This window comes from Carlito syrichta, unplaced genomic scaffold, assembly GCF_000164805.1.
Source record: "Carlito syrichta isolate Samal-C Ts95f unplaced genomic scaffold, Tarsius_syrichta-2.0.1 Scaffold309624, whole genome shotgun sequence".
Lineage (NCBI taxonomy): Eukaryota > Metazoa > Chordata > Mammalia > Primates > Tarsiidae > Carlito > Carlito syrichta.
In genome coordinates this window covers 540,153-558,342 of record NW_007253720.1, presented here as the reverse complement: position 1 = coordinate 558,342, position 18,190 = coordinate 540,153, and the positions used below count along the sequence as shown (strand labels likewise).

Genomic DNA, 18,190 nt, shown 5'->3' with positions numbered 1-18,190 from the left:
GCCCAGCAGGTCGAGGCGGCAGTGGCCAGGAGCGGCCACTGCACTCCAGTCTGGGTGACAGAGTGAGACTCCAACTCAAAAAAAAAAGATACTGTGGGCAACACACAGTGGACAGGGAAAAGTATTCTAATGCCCAAGATCCCACTGAAGCTGTCAGTGTGCTGGCCAGAGAAGAGAAAGCAGCAGTCACCTTTGTAGGGACATGATAGTATACACATATTGCTTGCTTTAATCCAAAACTCCTGGTCCTCCAAGATGCAACTGAAAAAATACACTAGTCAGATACACTTGAGGAATACAGCAAACCACAGATCACTATCTCGGTGATTCACCGTGACATAAAGCTTTGCGATTTCCTGCCTTAAAGATAACTGTTTAACTCAGTATTTCCAAACTCAATCAACAACTTTTCCCTTCATATTACTCATAAACATCCCATGGAACTAATGCTCATGGAACATGGGTATGCTGCCTGAGGATCAATGTGCCCGGTTTACAACCAGATACCCTGTCCCCAAGGCTGCTTAGCGTCTCCGCCTTGTGTGTCATCTGACATCCCCAGGATACCGTCACCTGTAACTGCACACCTCCCACATGTCTCCCATGCACATAGCTTACAAAGTGCTATCACACTTGTTATCACAGCGAGGTTTTGAGTCTCTCAATAGTCCTGTGAAGTAGTAGACAAGTAAGACAGGCATTATTAAGCCAATTTTTTTTTTCCAGTAGGAGTCTCTGTCACCCAGGTCGGAATGTACTAGCACGATCATGGCTACTGCAGCCTTGAACTGCTGGGCTCTGGCGATCCTTCCGCCTCAGCCTTCCAAGTAGCTGGAACTACAGGAACACACCACCACGCCCGGCTACTTTTTTTATTTATTGTAGAGACCAGGTCTCGCCATGTTGCCTAGGCAGGTCTCGAATTCCTGGGCTCGGGGGATTCTCTTGCCTTGGCCTCCCAAAGTGCTGGGACGACAGGCGTGAGTCACCATGCCTGGCCCCTTCGACTGATTTCAAAGATGATGAAACAGGTTTGGATCAAGAAGTGACCGGCCTGGTAGTGTGCTGGTAAATATTTAACAACTGGCTCTCCAGAAGGGGAAAAGCCCTGCTTCATGGCATTCAGCAATCTCTGTAGTGCACACACTCCCACCACAGTGCATTTTAAGCTACCAACAGTTCCACTGCACCCTGGCCCTGCCCAACATGCACACAGGCTTTAGGCCAGCCCCATGCTTCTATCAAACATTCTCCTATGCAGAGAACTCAGGACCAGTTTCCAAATCCTTTCTCTGATCAGACTCCATCTCCAACATGCAGAGGCCGCCTACCCCATTGTTGGCTGCAAGCCAAAGGTATTTCACAGCTCTCTGCCCGTCCAGGTATGGCTCCTTGGTGAAAAGCACCCCGAGGAAGGCTTGGGCCTGGAGTCGAGGAGGAAGGAAAAGGGCATCTTGGTCACTTTCAGGCTCCACCTGCCTCAGAGATCTCAGATCTCACCAATGGCACTCACCTCTCTCAAGCCGGAGTCTGCAGCCTGCTTCAACATTGACACTGCCTTCTGACGCTCAGGGTCCTTCAAGGAGGCTGGGTCTTGCAGTAGGCACCTGGCACAGCGGTACTGAGCCAGGCTGTGGCCCTGGCTGGCAGCCAGTTGGTAATAAAGGACCGCCTGGGGCACAGGGAGAAACACCCAGTCAGCAGGGGACTCTGTAAGAGACTTCTACTTTGAGTGAAATTTTTACAAGTTATTTTAATTAAATAGTACATAATAGGCCAGGCACAGTGGCTCACACCTATAAATCCTAGTACTTTGGGAGGTGGAGGCAAGAGGCTAGCCTGAGCCCAGAGACCAGCCTGGGATAGCTAGCGAGACCTCATCTCTACGATAAATCAAGAAAAATTAGCCGAACGTGGTGGCACATGCCTGTAGTTCCAGCTACTTGGAAGGCTGAGGCAGAAGGATCTCTTGAGCCCAGCAAGCCAAGGCTGCAGTGGCCATGAGTGCACCACTGTACGCCAGCCTGGGCAATAGAGTGAGACTCCAACTTAAAAATAATAATAATAATAATAATACATAGTAATTATAGATTAGTCAAAATAATTCAGGTAAGTCAAATTTTAAAAATATCAGCCAAAAACAGAAACATAAAATCCCAAGAAATCTAGCCTCCTAAAGATCATTATTTGTTGAAATTTTACAAAGACTTGTAACTCTCTTCCCACATATGTGTTATACACACAATCTATATCTATACATTCACATACACGTTTAGGTATACACACAGAGCAACCTGAATCATATTACACTATTTTGTAACTTAACAATATATACCATGAATGTCTTTCCCTGCCAATATAGATCTAGCATATCATTTTTAAGGCCTAAATAGATGTAATTAGCCAGTTTTCTACTGAAGGAACTTTAAGTTGCTTTCCTTTATTTATTTTTGCCTTCACATACAACTCTAAAAAACACACCACTTTTCAATTTTTTATTTTTATTTATTTATTTTTTGAGTTGGGCATATCACTCTGTTGCCCAAGCTGAAGTGCAGTGGCACAATCATGGTTTACCACAGCCCCAACCTTCTGGGCTCAGGAGATCCTTCTGCCCCAGCCTCCCTAGTAGCTGGGACTACAGGCACATGCCACCACATCCAGTTAATTTTTTGGTAGAGCTGAGGCCTCGTTATGTTGCCCAGGATGGTCTCAAACTCCTGGGTTCAAGCAATTCTCTCACCTCGGCCTCTCAAAGTGCTGGGATCACAGGCATGGGGCACTGCATCCAGACTCAAAAACAGATTCTTGTGTAGTTACCTTACTTTTAAAAAACTAATCCATTCACCGAGGTGCTGTTCTAGGCTCTGAGGCTACAGCTGCAAAGAAAGAGAAAATCCCTGCCCTCCTTGAGTTTTGAGTCTAAATTCCTAGAAGTTAGGCGCTTCTTTCTTATTTTTCCCTCACAGCTGGGCTGGAACCAAGTCGGGGAAAAGACGAACTTTCCCCCATCCTTGCCCACTGCTCATTTAGCCCAGCCCAGGGGCACACTTGGGGCTGGGGAGGAGACACAGCACCTTGCCAATGTCCCTGGGGGTGCCTCTGCCATGCTCATGACACAGGCCCGTGTTATACTGTGCTTTGCTGTAGCCACGGTCTGCAGCTTTCTGGAAGTAAGAAAAGGCAGCCACGAAGTCTCCACTCTTCATGTTCTCGGTCCCTGTAAGAAAGCAAAGGTCAAAGCTCACAGCTTCCTCTGTGAACTTCCGATTCTCTTTCCTTCTGTTTTGTGCTCTGAATGTTTCACTGGTTTGCCATAGCCAAGGTGGGTTCTGCCCTCCCTTAAACCTTCCTCCTGCTCCTGGTAATCACATCCAGATTGCTCCCTGCCCCAGTGCTGTCAACTGATATGTCTGTGCTCTTCCCAACCAAGGAGACTTTCTCAGAAAGCTGAATCTTGATCTGGTTGGGACAAGGAGAAAAAACAGCCCTGTGGGGTTATTCTGACCCCAGTACTCCAAACACACTGTCTCTCAGCTGCTGCCAGGGTCTCTGGAGATTCCCTGACTTTGTCCTTTCTGAGGCTTAGTAGGTCAACAGAACCCAAGAGATTGGCTAGAGTTGGTTTAGGTTGCCTGTCGCCAACAAACTCTAACCAATACAAGTGCCACTGTTCACCTTGTTTTATGAGGAAACTGGGAGCAGGGACGTAAGAGAGTCAAGACCTGAGTGCAGGTACAACCAGCTCCAAAGCTCATGCTCTTCTCACTACCCAAATGAAAAGGCACCGGGGAGGGAGCAGGGCACAGATACAACCCTCAATGCTAAAGCCTTTGTTCAAACTGTCTCTCTAGCTTGGGATCTCTCTTTCTGCCTCTACCAGCAGGCCTCCTATCCTGTTTCTGTTCTAGAATCCTCAGAACACACTCGGGCTTTAACCACTTTTTTGGCATTTACTTAACATACCAAGCCTTTTACTATAAAATAAACCATTTCAAGAGCACAAGCCCTATCTCCTCAATTAGACTGCAAAATCCTAGAGACAGAAGCAGAAGAAGAATATAGAAAGAATAACGCTGCACAGGGTGAAAGCACTATACAAACGCAAAATGCGATTATGGCTATGTTCCCTTTGAGTTCTCCCATGGTGCTTAGCACTTGCTGAACAAATGAACATGGGAGTGAAGGAACAGGCAGGAAAATTCTGAGGAGAGACTGTCTGCCCATCAGAATCACAAAAAGCTAATGAGGTAGAAGCTAGGTTCCATTCTGCCAGCAGCAAATTAAAGAAATCTGCCTCCCTGCTGCCTGCAGACTCTCTCCAGGGTTGACAGAGCCCTCTGTCCTTGAAGAGAAGACTTAAGAGGGCCAAGGATCTCACCTGCCCCCATCCCCGGCCTGGCTCCATCAATATACCCTGATCCATCTGCTCTTCTTGGTCTCTTCCTCCTCTAACCTAGACCCTACTGCCGTCAGGTTTCGCTTAACTGGAGCAGTGCCTACCTGGTCTCCTTCCCCCCGCCCCCACCATCCCTTCACCATCTCTACAATCCTCACCTGTCTATACAACAGTCAGAGAGATCTTTGGAAAAGTATATTGGATCGTGTGACTGTCCCCCTGCCTGCTCCTGCTTAAATAAAGCCCCCCAGTGGCTTACTGTCGCACTTAGAAAACCCACCCTTTCTACCTGGGCTCAGAGGCTTCACCTGACAAGGCCCCGCCTGCTTCGCTGACTCCATCTCCTTCCAGTCTTCCTGAGATCCCTAAGCTCCAGCCACACTCCCCTTTCTTTTGCTCCTTTAACAGTCGGAACTCAGACCCGCCTCAGGACCTTGCCCTTGCTGTTCCCTCCGCTTGGAGAGGACTTTCTCCAGAGGGAACTGATCGCGGCTTGTTTCCGTCAGCCAGGTCTGAGCTCAAGGGCCTCCTCTCGTGAGAACTTCCAAATCAAAGGCTAGTGTCCTTGCCCAAGACACTAGCACATTCTCTTGTTTTATTTTCTTCGTAACACTCATCGCCACCTGAAATTCTTTTTTATCTGTTTGCCAATCTGTTGTTTCTCTTTCCTTCAACTCCCATGTGAGGTCCATGAGAAGAAAGGTTTCGACTCGGGAATCCCTGTAACCCTAGCATCGAAAATAGGGACTGGCAAATGGTGATGCTCAATAATTTGCTGGGAGTAATGCCAGCCTCTCACCCCCTTGCCCACCAGATTCCGAGAGATGCTGCTGGGGTCTGGGTTGCTACATTAGAAGGCCTGCAGGGCCAAGCCACTGCGGAGTCCAGGACAATGGGGAAGCCTCCAGATGTGGCAAAGAAGTTCCTATTCATGCACCTAAGGGCTTGTTCCAAGCCTCAGAAGCCTTTCCCTTCCTAAGCGTGGCAGAGAATGCAAGGTTTCCTCCAAGACTTACTTCCCCATTCTTACATGGTAATCGGCCTCCTCTGTGTCTAGGTGTGGCCATAAGCCTATGTTCTGGAAAAGGATTTGTGTGACTGCTGAGTCAGCTTTAAAGGGAAGAGGTGGTCTTTTAGCTTCCCCACCTTCCCCTTCCCAGTTGGCTCGAATATGGATGTGAGGGTAGGAGCTGAAATGGCCAAACGGGACCTCAAGATGTAAGCCAGTTTTAGGACTGGCAGGACACATTGAGTAAGAATGGGTCCCTGGCACCATTAAGCCACCATGCCAGATTTGGTCTACCTACCTGGGAGAACATAAAACCTCTCATTTAAATCACTCCCTGTCCTGACTATATGACCCACCCCATGCCCTCGGCAGGATCCATGCAGTTACCCAGGAAGTTGAAAGCAATGGAGACACTGAGCTGGAAGAGCTGCTGAAGGGAAGTCACAGCCTCCTCGAAGGAAAGAGCTTTGGATTTCTCTTGTTCCTGGGAAAGAAGCATGAAGACTTATCACAGGATGGTTCACTATGACTGCCACTTGCCCAAGAGAGTGTCATGGGGACCCAGGTGGATAAATCTGGATAATACCTTCTTTTCACCAGCGGGCTGAGGGCGGGCTGGTTTTGCCTTGAACTTGAAGCTACTGCCGGCATGCAGGAAGCCAAAATCACTGGGACCTGCGAGGGAGAAGCCAATGCCAGGCCAAGGTAGAAGGAAAAGGTGATACTTCTCTTCGACTCCCCCAGTCTACCCTGGCTCCCCACCAAGTGCCGTTGGCAGGAGATAACTGCATCACCCCAGAGGGCAAAGGACCTCACAGGAATGACCGCTCCTTTATCTGGGAATATGCAGTAACCAATGCTCATCGGCCTACCCCGGCCTACCCTACGACACCGCCCCCCAACCCCTGCCATCCTTCTGCCAGTTCTATGAGGTAGGAACGTACCTTCCTCAGAGGAGTCCTGAGGACTGGCTGCTCTCACAGAGTTGTGTGAGGAGATGCTCCTAGGCCGAGTTGAGGGTTCTTCCTGGCCCAGCCTAGGTTCCCTGAGGCCAGTGTGCCTGGAAGCCAGGCTATCAGGGCTAGGGAGAATATGTTGCCGCAGTGCTAGAAAGACCAGCAAGAGTGGTAAGATAGCAGGGATCAGTGCAGCCTGCTCAGGTTTGACTAAGGTCTCCCTGAGAGGTTTGTTTGTTTGTTTCTTTTGAGTCGGAGTCTCACTCTGTTGCCCAGGCTAGAGTGCAGTGGCAGGCTCACAGCCACAGCAGCTTTGACCTGCTGGGTTCAGGCGATCTCTCTGCTTTAGCCTTCCAAGTAGTTTGAACTACAGATGCATGCCACCCACACCCAGCTAATTTTCTGATTTATTGTAAAGTTCTCGCCAAGTTGCCCAGGCTGGTCTCAAAACCCTGGGTTCAGACAATCCTCTAGTCTCAGCTTCCCAAAATGCTGGGATTACAGGTATGTGCCACTGCACCCAAACTTCCCTGAGATTTCAGAGACCACAGGAAGAATTCTGAAACTCCTGTGACACCTCCTTCAGCTCCGCCTCCTCTATCTCCCCGGCTAGCCTCCCTCCACGGGAGTCTAGAGGGGTTGTATTTATGCTAACTCCCATCCTAAGCACCTATGGCTGCTCTGCTTGAATTCTTCCAGTGGCAGGGAGGCCTCTACCTTATTCACTGCTGTAGTCTCAGTACCTAGCATGCTCTTTGATGGTCATAGTGATAGTGATTCTCATCATAATAATGACAAGAACTAATACTTAAACTAGTAACACTGTTCTAAGTCCTTGACATGTTTTAACTCATTTAGTCCTTCCAAGAAACACATGGGGTTTTATTATTTTTTTATTTATTATTTTTTTGAGTTGGAGTCTCACTCTGTAGCCCAGACTGGAGTGCAGCCTCCACCTCCACCCGGCCCCCACAGCCTCGACCTGCCGGACTCCGGCGATCCTTCCGCCTCAGCCTTCCAAGTAGCTGGAACTACAGGTGCGCGCTACCACGCCCGGCTGATTTTTTGATTTATTGTAGAGATGAGGTCTCGCCAAGTTGCCCGGGCAGGTCTCGAACTCGCGGGCTCAGGCCATCCACTCACCTCGGCCTCCCAAAGGCGCGGGATGACAGGCTGAGCCACCGAGCCTGGCATGGGGTTTCATTATTACCTCATTTTATAGAGACACAGGGAAGTGAAAAGTGACTTGGGCAGGGACACAAGACTAGAAAGCAGCAGTGATGGGGCTTTAGCCCTCACAGTCTGACCCCAAAGCTTCAAGCACCGGGCTATATTGCCTCTGTGCCACAGCACATAACGGGTGCATGACAAAGATTCGTTTGTTGATGAAAGGCTGAATGGATAACCCAGCTAGCTGAAGGCTGGGCAGGAAGTCACACACCCAGGATCTACAGTAGCCTAGACCCATGGGGCTTTCTCCACAGGAGGCGATGGAGGACATGGCAGCTGTGGCCCACACCCTGGGTGGACAGAACTTCCCCTCACCCCCCTTCCTCTGACTTCAGATAGGAAAGGCAAGGAGCTGCTGATGGCTTTTTTCCTGAGGTGTGTCCAGAGATGCTTCCTGGCCCAGGGAAACTCCCAGCCCAGCCCTCCTGTCCCTGGGCCTGAGAACTCACAGGAGCATGGGTGACACAGGGGAGATGAGAGGAAACGGCCCAGGGGCCTGTGCCAGGAGCAGCGTTCCACTTGCCGAGGTCCTGCTGGCAGCGACGCCTGGAAGTGGATCTGCCGTGCCAACTGCAGGGCCAGCACAGCCAAAGTGCCCTGGGAAAGACAGCACATGAGGGACACGGGCCTCCCAGGCAGCCCATCAGCCCAGCCCTGCACTTAAATGTCACTTCCTTGGGAAGACGGGCTGGGGCAGCTCCCCCCCACATGCTCTCTCAGCACCCATACTTCTCTAGAGCCCGGATCATGCTGTTGCTTAAATCATCACCTCTCCCATCAAGCATCTAAGGTCTGCCTCTTCTGTGAGTCTCTAAGGGCAGGGACCAGGCATGTTTGCTCACCAATGTATCCCTGGTGCCTGTACAGTGCTAAGACATAGTTGGGGCCTAATAAGTACATACTGGATAAATGCAGAGTGAGTGACTGAATACACAAAGACTAAGCAGGGAAAAAGATAACGTGGTAAGTCAGGACTCAGCAGAAAAATCCAGTGACAGGTCAGATTTCCCCATCAGGTTCACCCTCCGTCTGGCCCCCTACTCCCTTCCCCCCAGTCAAGCCACCGTAACCCACACATCCTCACACATGCTTGGTGCAGGTGTTTCTTCTCTGACAGGTCTGCAAAAGACCTGGACTGACTCTTATTTCAGAGATTGCTTGGTTTTTGCTGTTTCTCCCTGTGTTGAGCTTAGGAAGGGACTCCCAGAAACTTATTTGTTGCATAAAATGGCAAATAAGACATACTCTTTGCCCTCGTGGTGAAGTTTACATCTTGCGTTGAAAAAGAAAGACAAGACACAAGTACAGAGAAATAAATATAATAACTACCAATTATGCTAAATGTCAAGAAGGAAAGAAATCAAGGAGTTACACAGAGCATAAGAGGGAAGCCTGACAAGGCAAGGGGTCAGAGAAAGTGGGGGACCTTCCCCATCTCTGTGGGGTGATGTGTGAGCTAAGGTCAGAAGAGAAGGCACCAGCATTGTGAAGAACAAGTATCCATGGCATTGGGGAGAACTTGCGTGCAGATCCTTTCATATGGGCAGTAGTGACAGAACCCAGAGATGACACAAGGACTACTAGAATCCAGGCCCAGTGCCCAAAAGGACTTACTGTGGGACTGCACTAGGGTCCAGAACTTCTTTGGCAAAGTGAGAAAGCACTTTTCTCTCCAGGGTGTGTTATGGCCCTAGACCACAGCTCCCCAGAGAGAAGTATCCCTGTCATGGAGATATCCTATGCTATTGACACTAATTTACAGAAATTAAGGCTCAGAGGAGTCAAGTAACTTGCCCAAAGTATGACAGCATGACAGCAGCAGGGATGAGATGACATGAGCCATGGAGACATGAGAGTCATATACGTGCCAATTTTGTTCAGCATACCTTATACAGCAGAACTTTTACCTGAAACTTTGCCTATTGGAACTTGTATTCACGACTGAGCATGTGACCTCATAGGTCAGATCCAACAAATACTTATTGAGCAACTATTATGAGCTAGAATCTGTACCAGGTCCTTTTACAACCATACTAGGTGGGAAACCAAGCTGTAGAAGATGACCTCCAGAGTTAAATTCGGCTCCTCCACTTAATAGCTGTGTGGCCTTAAGCAGGTTACCTAATATTTCACAGCCTGAGTTTCCTCATCTATAAAATGAAGATTATATTTCCCTTGCAAGACTTTTATAAGGGTTAAACAAGATAGTGCATGCATGATACTTTCCCTGAATACATAATGCTATTTATTATTATTTACTGTAAGCTACAGGAAGGCAAGAATATATCTACCCTGTTCTCTGCTATCTCCCAAATGTCTAGCAAAAATGCCTGGCTCAGAGGCAGTATTAAATAAATGTTTACTGAACGAAATGAGGAACAAATAACATGGTGGATGGGGCGGAAGCGGCCCTATCTCTATGACTATGCTCCAATACCTTGGGTTACTAATTGCGTGGACACAATGATGCCCTAGTTCTTACTTCCAGGTTAGGCTGCACTGTACACGCAGGATCATTCTCATTCACAGTGAAGGTCAAGGACAGGGCTGGGGAAACCTTACCCATGATATGGCATCCCACAGGGTGTTCCGGGAGACACAGGTAGGCATCCATTGGAAGGCATTCTTCCATCCATGGGAATTTGGACCCCTGCTCCTGCCTGGGCCATGGGGACCTGGCCTAAATGATGAAATAAGAGGCTGTCCAGTTCTGTCCAAAATGGAAGAAAAGGGAGACCAAGGGAGGAACTATGTGGCAGAATGGCAGCATCTCACCTCTCAGGGTTGGGCACAGGGACCAGCAGGGTAGAGGTGGAAGCCTGAGGCCCATCTGGGCTGATGTACTTGGGGGTCACTCCCCGGACGCCGGGTCCCAGCAGACGGGGAAGAGCTGTGCAGAGTGAAAAGAGTCAGTCATCTCAACAGGAAGAGGACTGAGGCAAAAGACTGACTTGTGATTGAGCCGCGCCCCAGAAACACTAGAGTCGCTGGCACCTGCCTAGCAGAGGTTCTTTTTTTTTTGAGTTGGAGTCTCACTCTGTCACCCAGACTGGGGTGCAGGCCACTGCAGCCACGACCTGCTGGGCTCCGGCGATCCTGCCGCCTCAGCCTTCCGAGTAGCCGGAATGACAGGCATGCGCTTCCACGCCCGGCTGATTTTCTGATTTATTGTAGAGATGAGGTCTCGCCAAGTTGTCCAGGTGGGTCTCGAACCCGTGGGCTCAGGCAATCCACTCACCTCAGCCTCCCAAAGGCGTGGGATTACAGGCTGAGCCACCGAGCCCGGCTAGAGGTTCTTTTTAAATTTTATTGTAGAGACAACGTCTCGCCAAGGTGCCCAGGCTGGTCTCAAACCCCCGGACTCAGGCAATCCTCTCGCCTCTGCCTCCCAAAATGTTGGGATTACAGGCATGAGCCACCGTGCCCAGCTAGCAGTTGCTCTTAAACAAGAATCTTCTGCCTAGTACAGATTCTTGGGTACCAACCCAGAATCAATAAACCAGGATTTCTCAGAGTATCTACGTTTTTAGATAGTCCATGTGATTCGCATACCCTCCTACAGCAGCCAACCATTGCTCTATATGACCAGACATTCATGCACAGACTCTCTCACTCAATGCTTGGGGCTCCTTGTCTCTAAACACCTTCTCCCCTCCATTCACCTCTAATTGCCTTTCATTCGCTCCGCCCACCATCCCATTTGACTCCTCCCCCTCCAAGAGCCCCACCCCTTTCCTCGGATCTAAGCTCCACCCCCTTCCACCTAGCCCCACCTACACCTCAAATTCCAACAAGTCCCTCACTGCTCAGGCGTACGCCCGCCCCTTTTCCGGGCCCCGCCTTCTCAGCTCTAGCCCCGTCCACTACGGCTCTAGCTGTTTCGCGGACCTGCCCCCTCCGAGTTAGTCTCAGCGGCCCCAAGACGCTCGCTTCCGACGCCCCTCACCTCGGCCCAGGAGTCCCGGGAGGCGCCACATCTCGTCGCCCGCACCACGGAGCGCTCGTAGCCGGAAGAGTGAGGCCACGCCACGGGGCAGCGGCGGGGGCGGCCGCCACGGCGCCCCGAGCGGCGAGTCCCCGGGGAGGCCCTCCTCCAGCCAATAGGAAGCGGCCCCGCCGGAAGCCGGCGCTCGGAAAGGAAGTGGGGCTGTGGGCGGGCGTGAGCCGGGGAGTTGGGCTGCGCAAGGGCGGGGGCTGTGGCCCGGCCTGGGGAAGCGGCTTCTCTCCGCCTTACGCCCAGGAGAGGGTCACGGGGCACGAAGCCGAACGACTCGCGAGCGGGACCACGGAGGCGTGGGCCACAGCGGCGAGGACTTGCAGAGCCCGTGCAGCCGCGAAAGGAGAAAGGCTTCCCCGGGCCCCAGACTGTGGCGGAGAGGAGCCTTAGGTCCGACAAAGGGGCCACCTACTTGGGGATGGCGGCCGGGTCCCGCCGCGGAGGCCACGAGAAGCTGCGCGGGGCGGGGTTTTGCTTCCGGGTTCCAGCTCCGGCCCAGCCTTGCTCTCTGTCCCCTCGGACCAAGCCCTTCGCTGCCCTGGGCCTCAGGCTGCGCCACGATGGAGTCCCATGGAATGGTCAGATGGGGTGACTGGCCCGACAGGCTGAGTCTTGAATTGCTCCTTTCCAAATACCTGAGAGGAGGCGCCACCCCGCCCGGCCCCTACACCGTTACTCTGAGCCCTCGTCTTCAGACCTAGCCAAAGCTGCGTGTGTGTTCTTTTGCGCAAAATCGTGATTTCGCCACACTTGAATCCCTGAAATGAAGGAGCGCATTCAAACGTAGGGTGTTCAGACTTCTTCCCCTCTGCCCTCCCCCCCGCAGGTGACATTTAGGTGAGGGTAAGTCGCTACCCGGAGTAAAAGTACCGGGGGACCTGCTTTTAGGCCGAGGCATGTGGTGTGAACGTTGTATTAGCTTGATAGACAGTTTTTGAGCCATATGTCAGTCACTGTCCTGGGATCTGAGAAGACAGAGGAAGTAAGGAGCTTTTGTGACCTCCGGGAACCCTGGGCCGATGGATTCAGAGTGGGCTTTGGAGTCCCACAAATCTGGGTTTGGAGCCCAGCTTTCTTCCTTCGTAGCTGTCACCCTGCACAGGTTCCTTAGCCACACTAAGCCTCAGGTTCTTCTATGATACCTCGTGCAGTTGTGAGGTTTAAGTAAAATAATACATTAAAAAGTTTCACATAGTTCCTGGCACACAGAGCCCAGTAAATGTAAGTTACTACTAATTATAAAAGGGGAGAAGGTAAGCAGACAAACATAACAGATACTATTACAGTAGTGACATGACCAATGTGTTGATACTAAGGAAAGATTCAGAGAAGTAGTTGCATTTGAGCTGGGCCTTTAAATAGAAGTAAGAGCTTGCCAGGTGGAGAATGGAGAAAGGCATTGCAAAGAAGAAACAGTAAATAAACGCCCAGAAGTTTGAACATTGGGAAAACCAGAAATACCCTGCTTTGGAATTTGGGACGGCCACCTATCCTATTCCTTGTGTTGCAACCTCAAAATAGCAGACAAGTATGCTGGCTCAGCTCTGTTCCTCCTCCTGGGACTTTCATACCCTCCTTCCTTTCAAACTGCAGTTTGTATCATTCTTCAAGGCTCAGCTCAACCCCAACTCTTCAGTGAAGACTCAGCTGTTGGAGCCCTCACTGCTCCCTGCCTTTCCCAGTTCCTGTAGCACTCAATTTCTTGCTACACAGTTTAGCAGTAATTATATGTTGTCCTGTTATTTCATTATCTCATTTGTGTAAGTCCAGTCTCCTACTTCTTTCCCTCAGGGCAGGGATGGCATTTTCCCATTTCATATCTCACATAGGGTTTAACATAAACTTGAGCCCACAGAATATGTTCAAACAGTGCCTGTTGACTTGACACCTTGTGCTGATGACAGCCAAGAGCACAAAGCCCCAATCGTGGGCTTTACTGATTTGAGTGCAGATGTATTCATTTCACATGCAAACTGTCAGGTCAGGGAGCTGAGCCAACACCACGGGTTTGCAAAGAATTGCACAGAAATTAAATTAGGAAAAATAGTTTATCTAGAAAGTAAATCAGAGAAAAAGGGTGGATCCACATCTCTGAGATTGAAGAGGGGATCAGACGCTTTTTTCTTTTTTTTTTTTTTTTTTAGTTGGATTCTCACTCTGTCACCCAGGCTGGAAGTGCAATGGCACACTCACAGCCACCACAGCCTCGACCCGCTGGACTCGGGCAACACTTCCACCTCAGCCTTCCAAGTAACTGGAACTACAGGCACGTGCCACCATGTCTGGCTAGTTTTTTTGACTTCTTGTAGAGACGAGGTCTCATTAAGTTGCCTAGGCTAGCCAGGCTCAGTAGCTCAACCTGTAATCCTGCACTTGGGGAGGCTGAGGTGAGTGGATTGCCTGAGCCCACGGGTTTGAGACCCGCCTGAGCAACTTGGTGAGACCTCATCTCCACAATAAATCAAAAATTAAGCTGCGCTCAGTGGCTCAGCCTGTAATCCCGCGCCTTGGGAAGCTGCAGTGAGTGAATTGCTAAGCCAATGGGTTCGAGACCCGCCTGGGCAACTTGGTGAGACCTCATCTCTACAATAAATCAAAAAATCAGCCGGGCATGGTAGTGCGTGCCTGTAATTCCGGCAACTCGGAAGGCTGAGGCGGAAGGATCGCCGGAGCCCAGCAGGTCGAGGCTGCGGTGGCCGGGAGAGGCCACTGCACTCCAGTCTGGGCGATTGAGTGAGGCTCCAACTCAAAAAAAAAAAAAGTTGCCTGGGCTGCTCTCGAACCCCTGGGCTCAGGCAATCCTCTCTCCTTCGCTTCCCAAATTGCTGGGATTATAGGCATGGGCCATCACAGATGGCTGGGACCAAATGCTTAAGGAATATTTCACAGCAAATGCTTGAGGTTGAAAGCTTCCTTTGCTGTGGGCAGACAAGCATTCACAGGAGCTGACCTCATGGCATGGGGTCTGTTTTCGTATCTCTGACAGCAGATGGAGAGTGGGTCAGTCACGAGCACATACACAAAGGTGGGCCAGTAGTAAGATGGGTGAGTCAGTCACAGGTGGCTAATCACATAGACAAGAAGGGCCAGACTGGTAGCTGAAAAACAAATTCTTGGGAGATGTTAATGTCTTGTGACTTGTCTAGGATTTCGGGAAAGGATTATTGTCGTGTATGAGACCAGAGAAACTCCATTTTGAACTCTGTCCTTTCACAAACTGTCATTGAGGGCCCTGTTGGAAGCTAGTTGAAGAGCGTTGAGGGAGAGGATAGGGCATCTGTCCCCAAATATAATACAGCAGGACAGCATTGTTTGTCCTCAGAAACCTATTCGTCAACAGACCACTTGTGTGAGGGTAGAGGGCGAGGTCAGCAGGAGCCCACACCAGATCACCTGTTTGGGACTGCCCACAGGAGCGCTTTCAGGAATGGCAACTGCCCGAACCGCCAGGCTCCAGACCATCAGCCATTGCTGTCTGTTTCAAGCTCTATGTGGTTGGATGATGACCCAATTCTTCTATAAAGTCTCTCGAGCGGACACCATCCCTCACCAAAGGTAACTGACTATCTTACATCGGGAGCCTCTGGCCCAGCTGTCCAGTCAATCATTACTTCTCACGATGTGTACACGTGCCATCGTGTGCTCACACCATGAGTGCCCTGGACATGCATTGTTGCCATTGTTTTTGTAGGCATTCTTGATTTGCATTAATCAAATGTTGACAGTATATTTAGTGCAGGAGAATGTCCTGAGTATATAACAATTTTTAAAAATGGATGTGGTCCCTGCCCTCACAGAGAAATAGTCTAGTTGGGCAAACGCAGTCAGTGAGCAATTAAAATACAGAATGGTGTTTTAGTTATTTATTGCAGCACAAGCACCCCAAAATGTATGACTCAACACAATCATTTTCTAATCTCTCACAGTTCTGCAAATTGTCTGGGCTCAGCTGGGTAATACTGCTGGTCTCGCTTGGAGTCTCTCATGAGTTTGCAGTCAGATGGCAGCTGGAGCCGGAGTCACAGGGAGACTCCAGTCGGGCCCTGGAAGGTATTGCTGTTATAACAAATTAGCAAAAACTTGGTGGCTTCAATCAACAGAAATCCATTCTTTTACAGTTGTGGAGGCTGGAAGTCTGAAACCAAGGCGCCAGCAGGGCCAGAAGTTTGAAATCAAGGTGGGCCTCTTTCTCCTTCCTGTCATCTCAGGGCTCCTCTGCTCCACATGGCCTCTCCAGCTGGGGAGCTGAATATCTTACATGGTGGCTCAGAGCCCCCAAAAGTGGAAGCTGCCAGGCTGCTTAAGACTCAGACCCAGAGCCGGTCTGTATCACTTCTCCTGTACTCAATGGTTACAGCAATCCCAGGACCAGCCCTGAAGCCAGGTGGGAGGGGAAGACACAAGGTGGTGCATACTGGGAAGTGTGGTTCTTTGGAGATGAGTGAGTACTATGGTGGGGAAAGTACTGGGTGCCATGGGAACACCTAGGGGAGGCCTGTAACCTAGCCATGGAAGTCAGGAAGGCTTCCTGGAAGCAGCAACAGCTAAACTGACAAACCCGAATGACGAGGATTGGAAGGAGCCAGATGAAGAAGAGGAAAGAAAGGCACCTTTGAGGCACGGGACACAGCTGATGCAAAGTTCCAGGGAGGCAAAGGAAGCTGTAGCCTGGGAGGCAGGGAGGAGTGATAAGATAGTGACAGACCTTTAGTGTGGAAAGGTAAATGGCACTAGGTCATAAAGCCTTGTAAGCCCCTTGAAGATGTTTGGGCCCTGTCCAGAGGGCATGGGACACCTAGGAAGGGTTTCAGCAGTGGGATGGCCAGGCCAGAAGGATCCAAAAAAGGCACTGGCTGCTGGGTGGGGCATAGAGGGGTCAGCCCTCATTCCCACCCTGTCCCTTCTAGAAGTCACCTCACTTTCAGCAATGAAAAAGCTGAGTCATCACCTCAGCACCAAGACCAGCTCTTTCTACTTTTAATTAGTGGGAATTTTTTATTATAAAAGAGTGCAAATGCCTTTATAAAATGTTCTGTTTAATTTCTTTTTAAAAGAATGTGTTGTGAAAACCTGCTACCTCGCAGGGACCTGGACCAGGAGTTGGTCAGGTTGTCAAACGCTTTATGCTTAAGTGTGAAGTACATGAAGGAAGAACCTGCTGGCAGGAAGCAGAGAACATGCCACGTTCAAGCATGTCTGACTTGACCCTCAGGCAAATAATGGTCGTTGAAAAGCTCCTACTCTAGTGCAACATAAAATAGTGCTCAAGGCTTATATCAAACACGGCAGACCCTACTGCACGCTCTCTGCCCCCTAGTCCTACTCCCTAGAGGCTACCATTTTCTTTTTTCTTTTTTCTTTTTTCTTTTGAGTTGGAGTCTCACTCTGTCCCCCAGACTAGAGTGCAGTGGCCGCTCCTGGCCACCACAGCCTCGACCTGCTGGGCTCTGGCGATCCTTCCGCCTCAGCCTTCCAAGTAGCCGGAACTACAGGCGTGCGCTACCACACCCGGCTAATTTTTTGATTTATTGTAGAGATGAGGTCTCGCCAAGTTGCCCAGACGGGTCTCGAACCCGCGGGCTCAGGCCATCCACTCACCTCAGCCTCCCAAAGCGTGGAATTACAGGCTGAGCCACCAAGCCCGGCTGAGGCTACCATTTTCAACTCTGAAGTGTCAGGAAGCAGCACAGAAGAGCGGGGCTTCTGGAATTGGACTGTCTGGCATCCAGCGCAGCCCTAACACTTATCAGCTAGCTTACCTTGGTCCAGTGAATTATAACAGCTTTTACCTCAGTCTCTCCATCTGTAAGGTGGGAACGATAACCGCACCCTTCTTAGGAGATAACACATTTAAATGGCTGGGCGCATGGTGTGCAATGGTAGCTGTAGCTATATATATGATGATGATGAAGACTCCAACTTGAGAACAGCTGTGAGTATGCTTGGACGTTAGCTGCATGCTCTACAAATAAACATACGGCATGCTTATGATTTAGAGGAAACGACAAGGACATAGACTCCATTGGAGAGGTCTGTCTCTTTCCTTTGTTCTAAGGCCAAACTCTGTGTTTGCTTACAGGCCCATTCCCTTCCTGTCTCTTCTAGAACCTTGTCTCTATAATTATCCTGACCCTCGTGCCAAAGCATACGTCCACTACCGTTTTTCTTTCTGACGATGAAAGACACACAGGTCTTTTCAATCTTGGGGGGAAATCCTTCACTTGATCCTCCTGCCCTTTTTCCACTACCCTTCTGCTGCTTCCTCTCTCTACTGCCAGATTCCTTAATTAACACTCCCTCTCCTTTTAACTCTGTGACCCAGTTCCCATCCCTGTTCTTCTGGTACAGTGGTCACCAAGGTCATCAAAGACCACCCCATTAACCACCAGTGGACCTTCGCTCAATCAGACTGCTTGACCCCGGGCACTTGACTCAGTTGACCAGCCCCTCCTAAGTCTTACATGCAGAACTTCATCATCGGCTTCCATAGTTCTATGTCTTGTATAGTGTCCCCATGTCATCCAGGAAAGAAATCTTGAACTCATGGTTGACTCAACTTTCTTTGCCCTCCCCCACACGTTTTTTTTTTTTTTTTTTTG

At 50.0% G+C, this 18,190-nt stretch overlaps 1 protein-coding gene across 1 annotated transcript in view; it reads right to left on the bottom strand.

Moving 5' to 3' along the window:
- Positions 1-11,629, bottom strand: part of KIAA0141 (KIAA0141 ortholog) — a 16,591-nt gene extending 4,962 nt beyond the window's left edge. Inside the window, exons 1-10 of the mRNA XM_008067437.2 lie at positions 11,541-11,629; positions 10,370-10,484; positions 10,157-10,274; positions 8,044-8,191; positions 6,353-6,514; positions 5,995-6,083; positions 5,796-5,892; positions 3,078-3,220; positions 1,514-1,672; positions 1,332-1,424 (exon numbers count right to left, since the gene is read on the bottom strand). Of these exons, the coding sequence (XP_008065628.1) occupies positions 1,332-1,424; positions 1,514-1,672; positions 3,078-3,220; positions 5,796-5,892; positions 5,995-6,083; positions 6,353-6,514; positions 8,044-8,191; positions 10,157-10,274; positions 10,370-10,484; positions 11,541-11,571 (1,155 nt within the window). The 5' untranslated portion in view covers positions 11,572-11,629. The remainder of the gene's footprint in view (positions 1-1,331; positions 1,425-1,513; positions 1,673-3,077; positions 3,221-5,795; positions 5,893-5,994; positions 6,084-6,352; positions 6,515-8,043; positions 8,192-10,156; positions 10,275-10,369; positions 10,485-11,540) is intronic.
- Between the last annotated feature and the right edge of the window lie 6,561 nt (positions 11,630-18,190).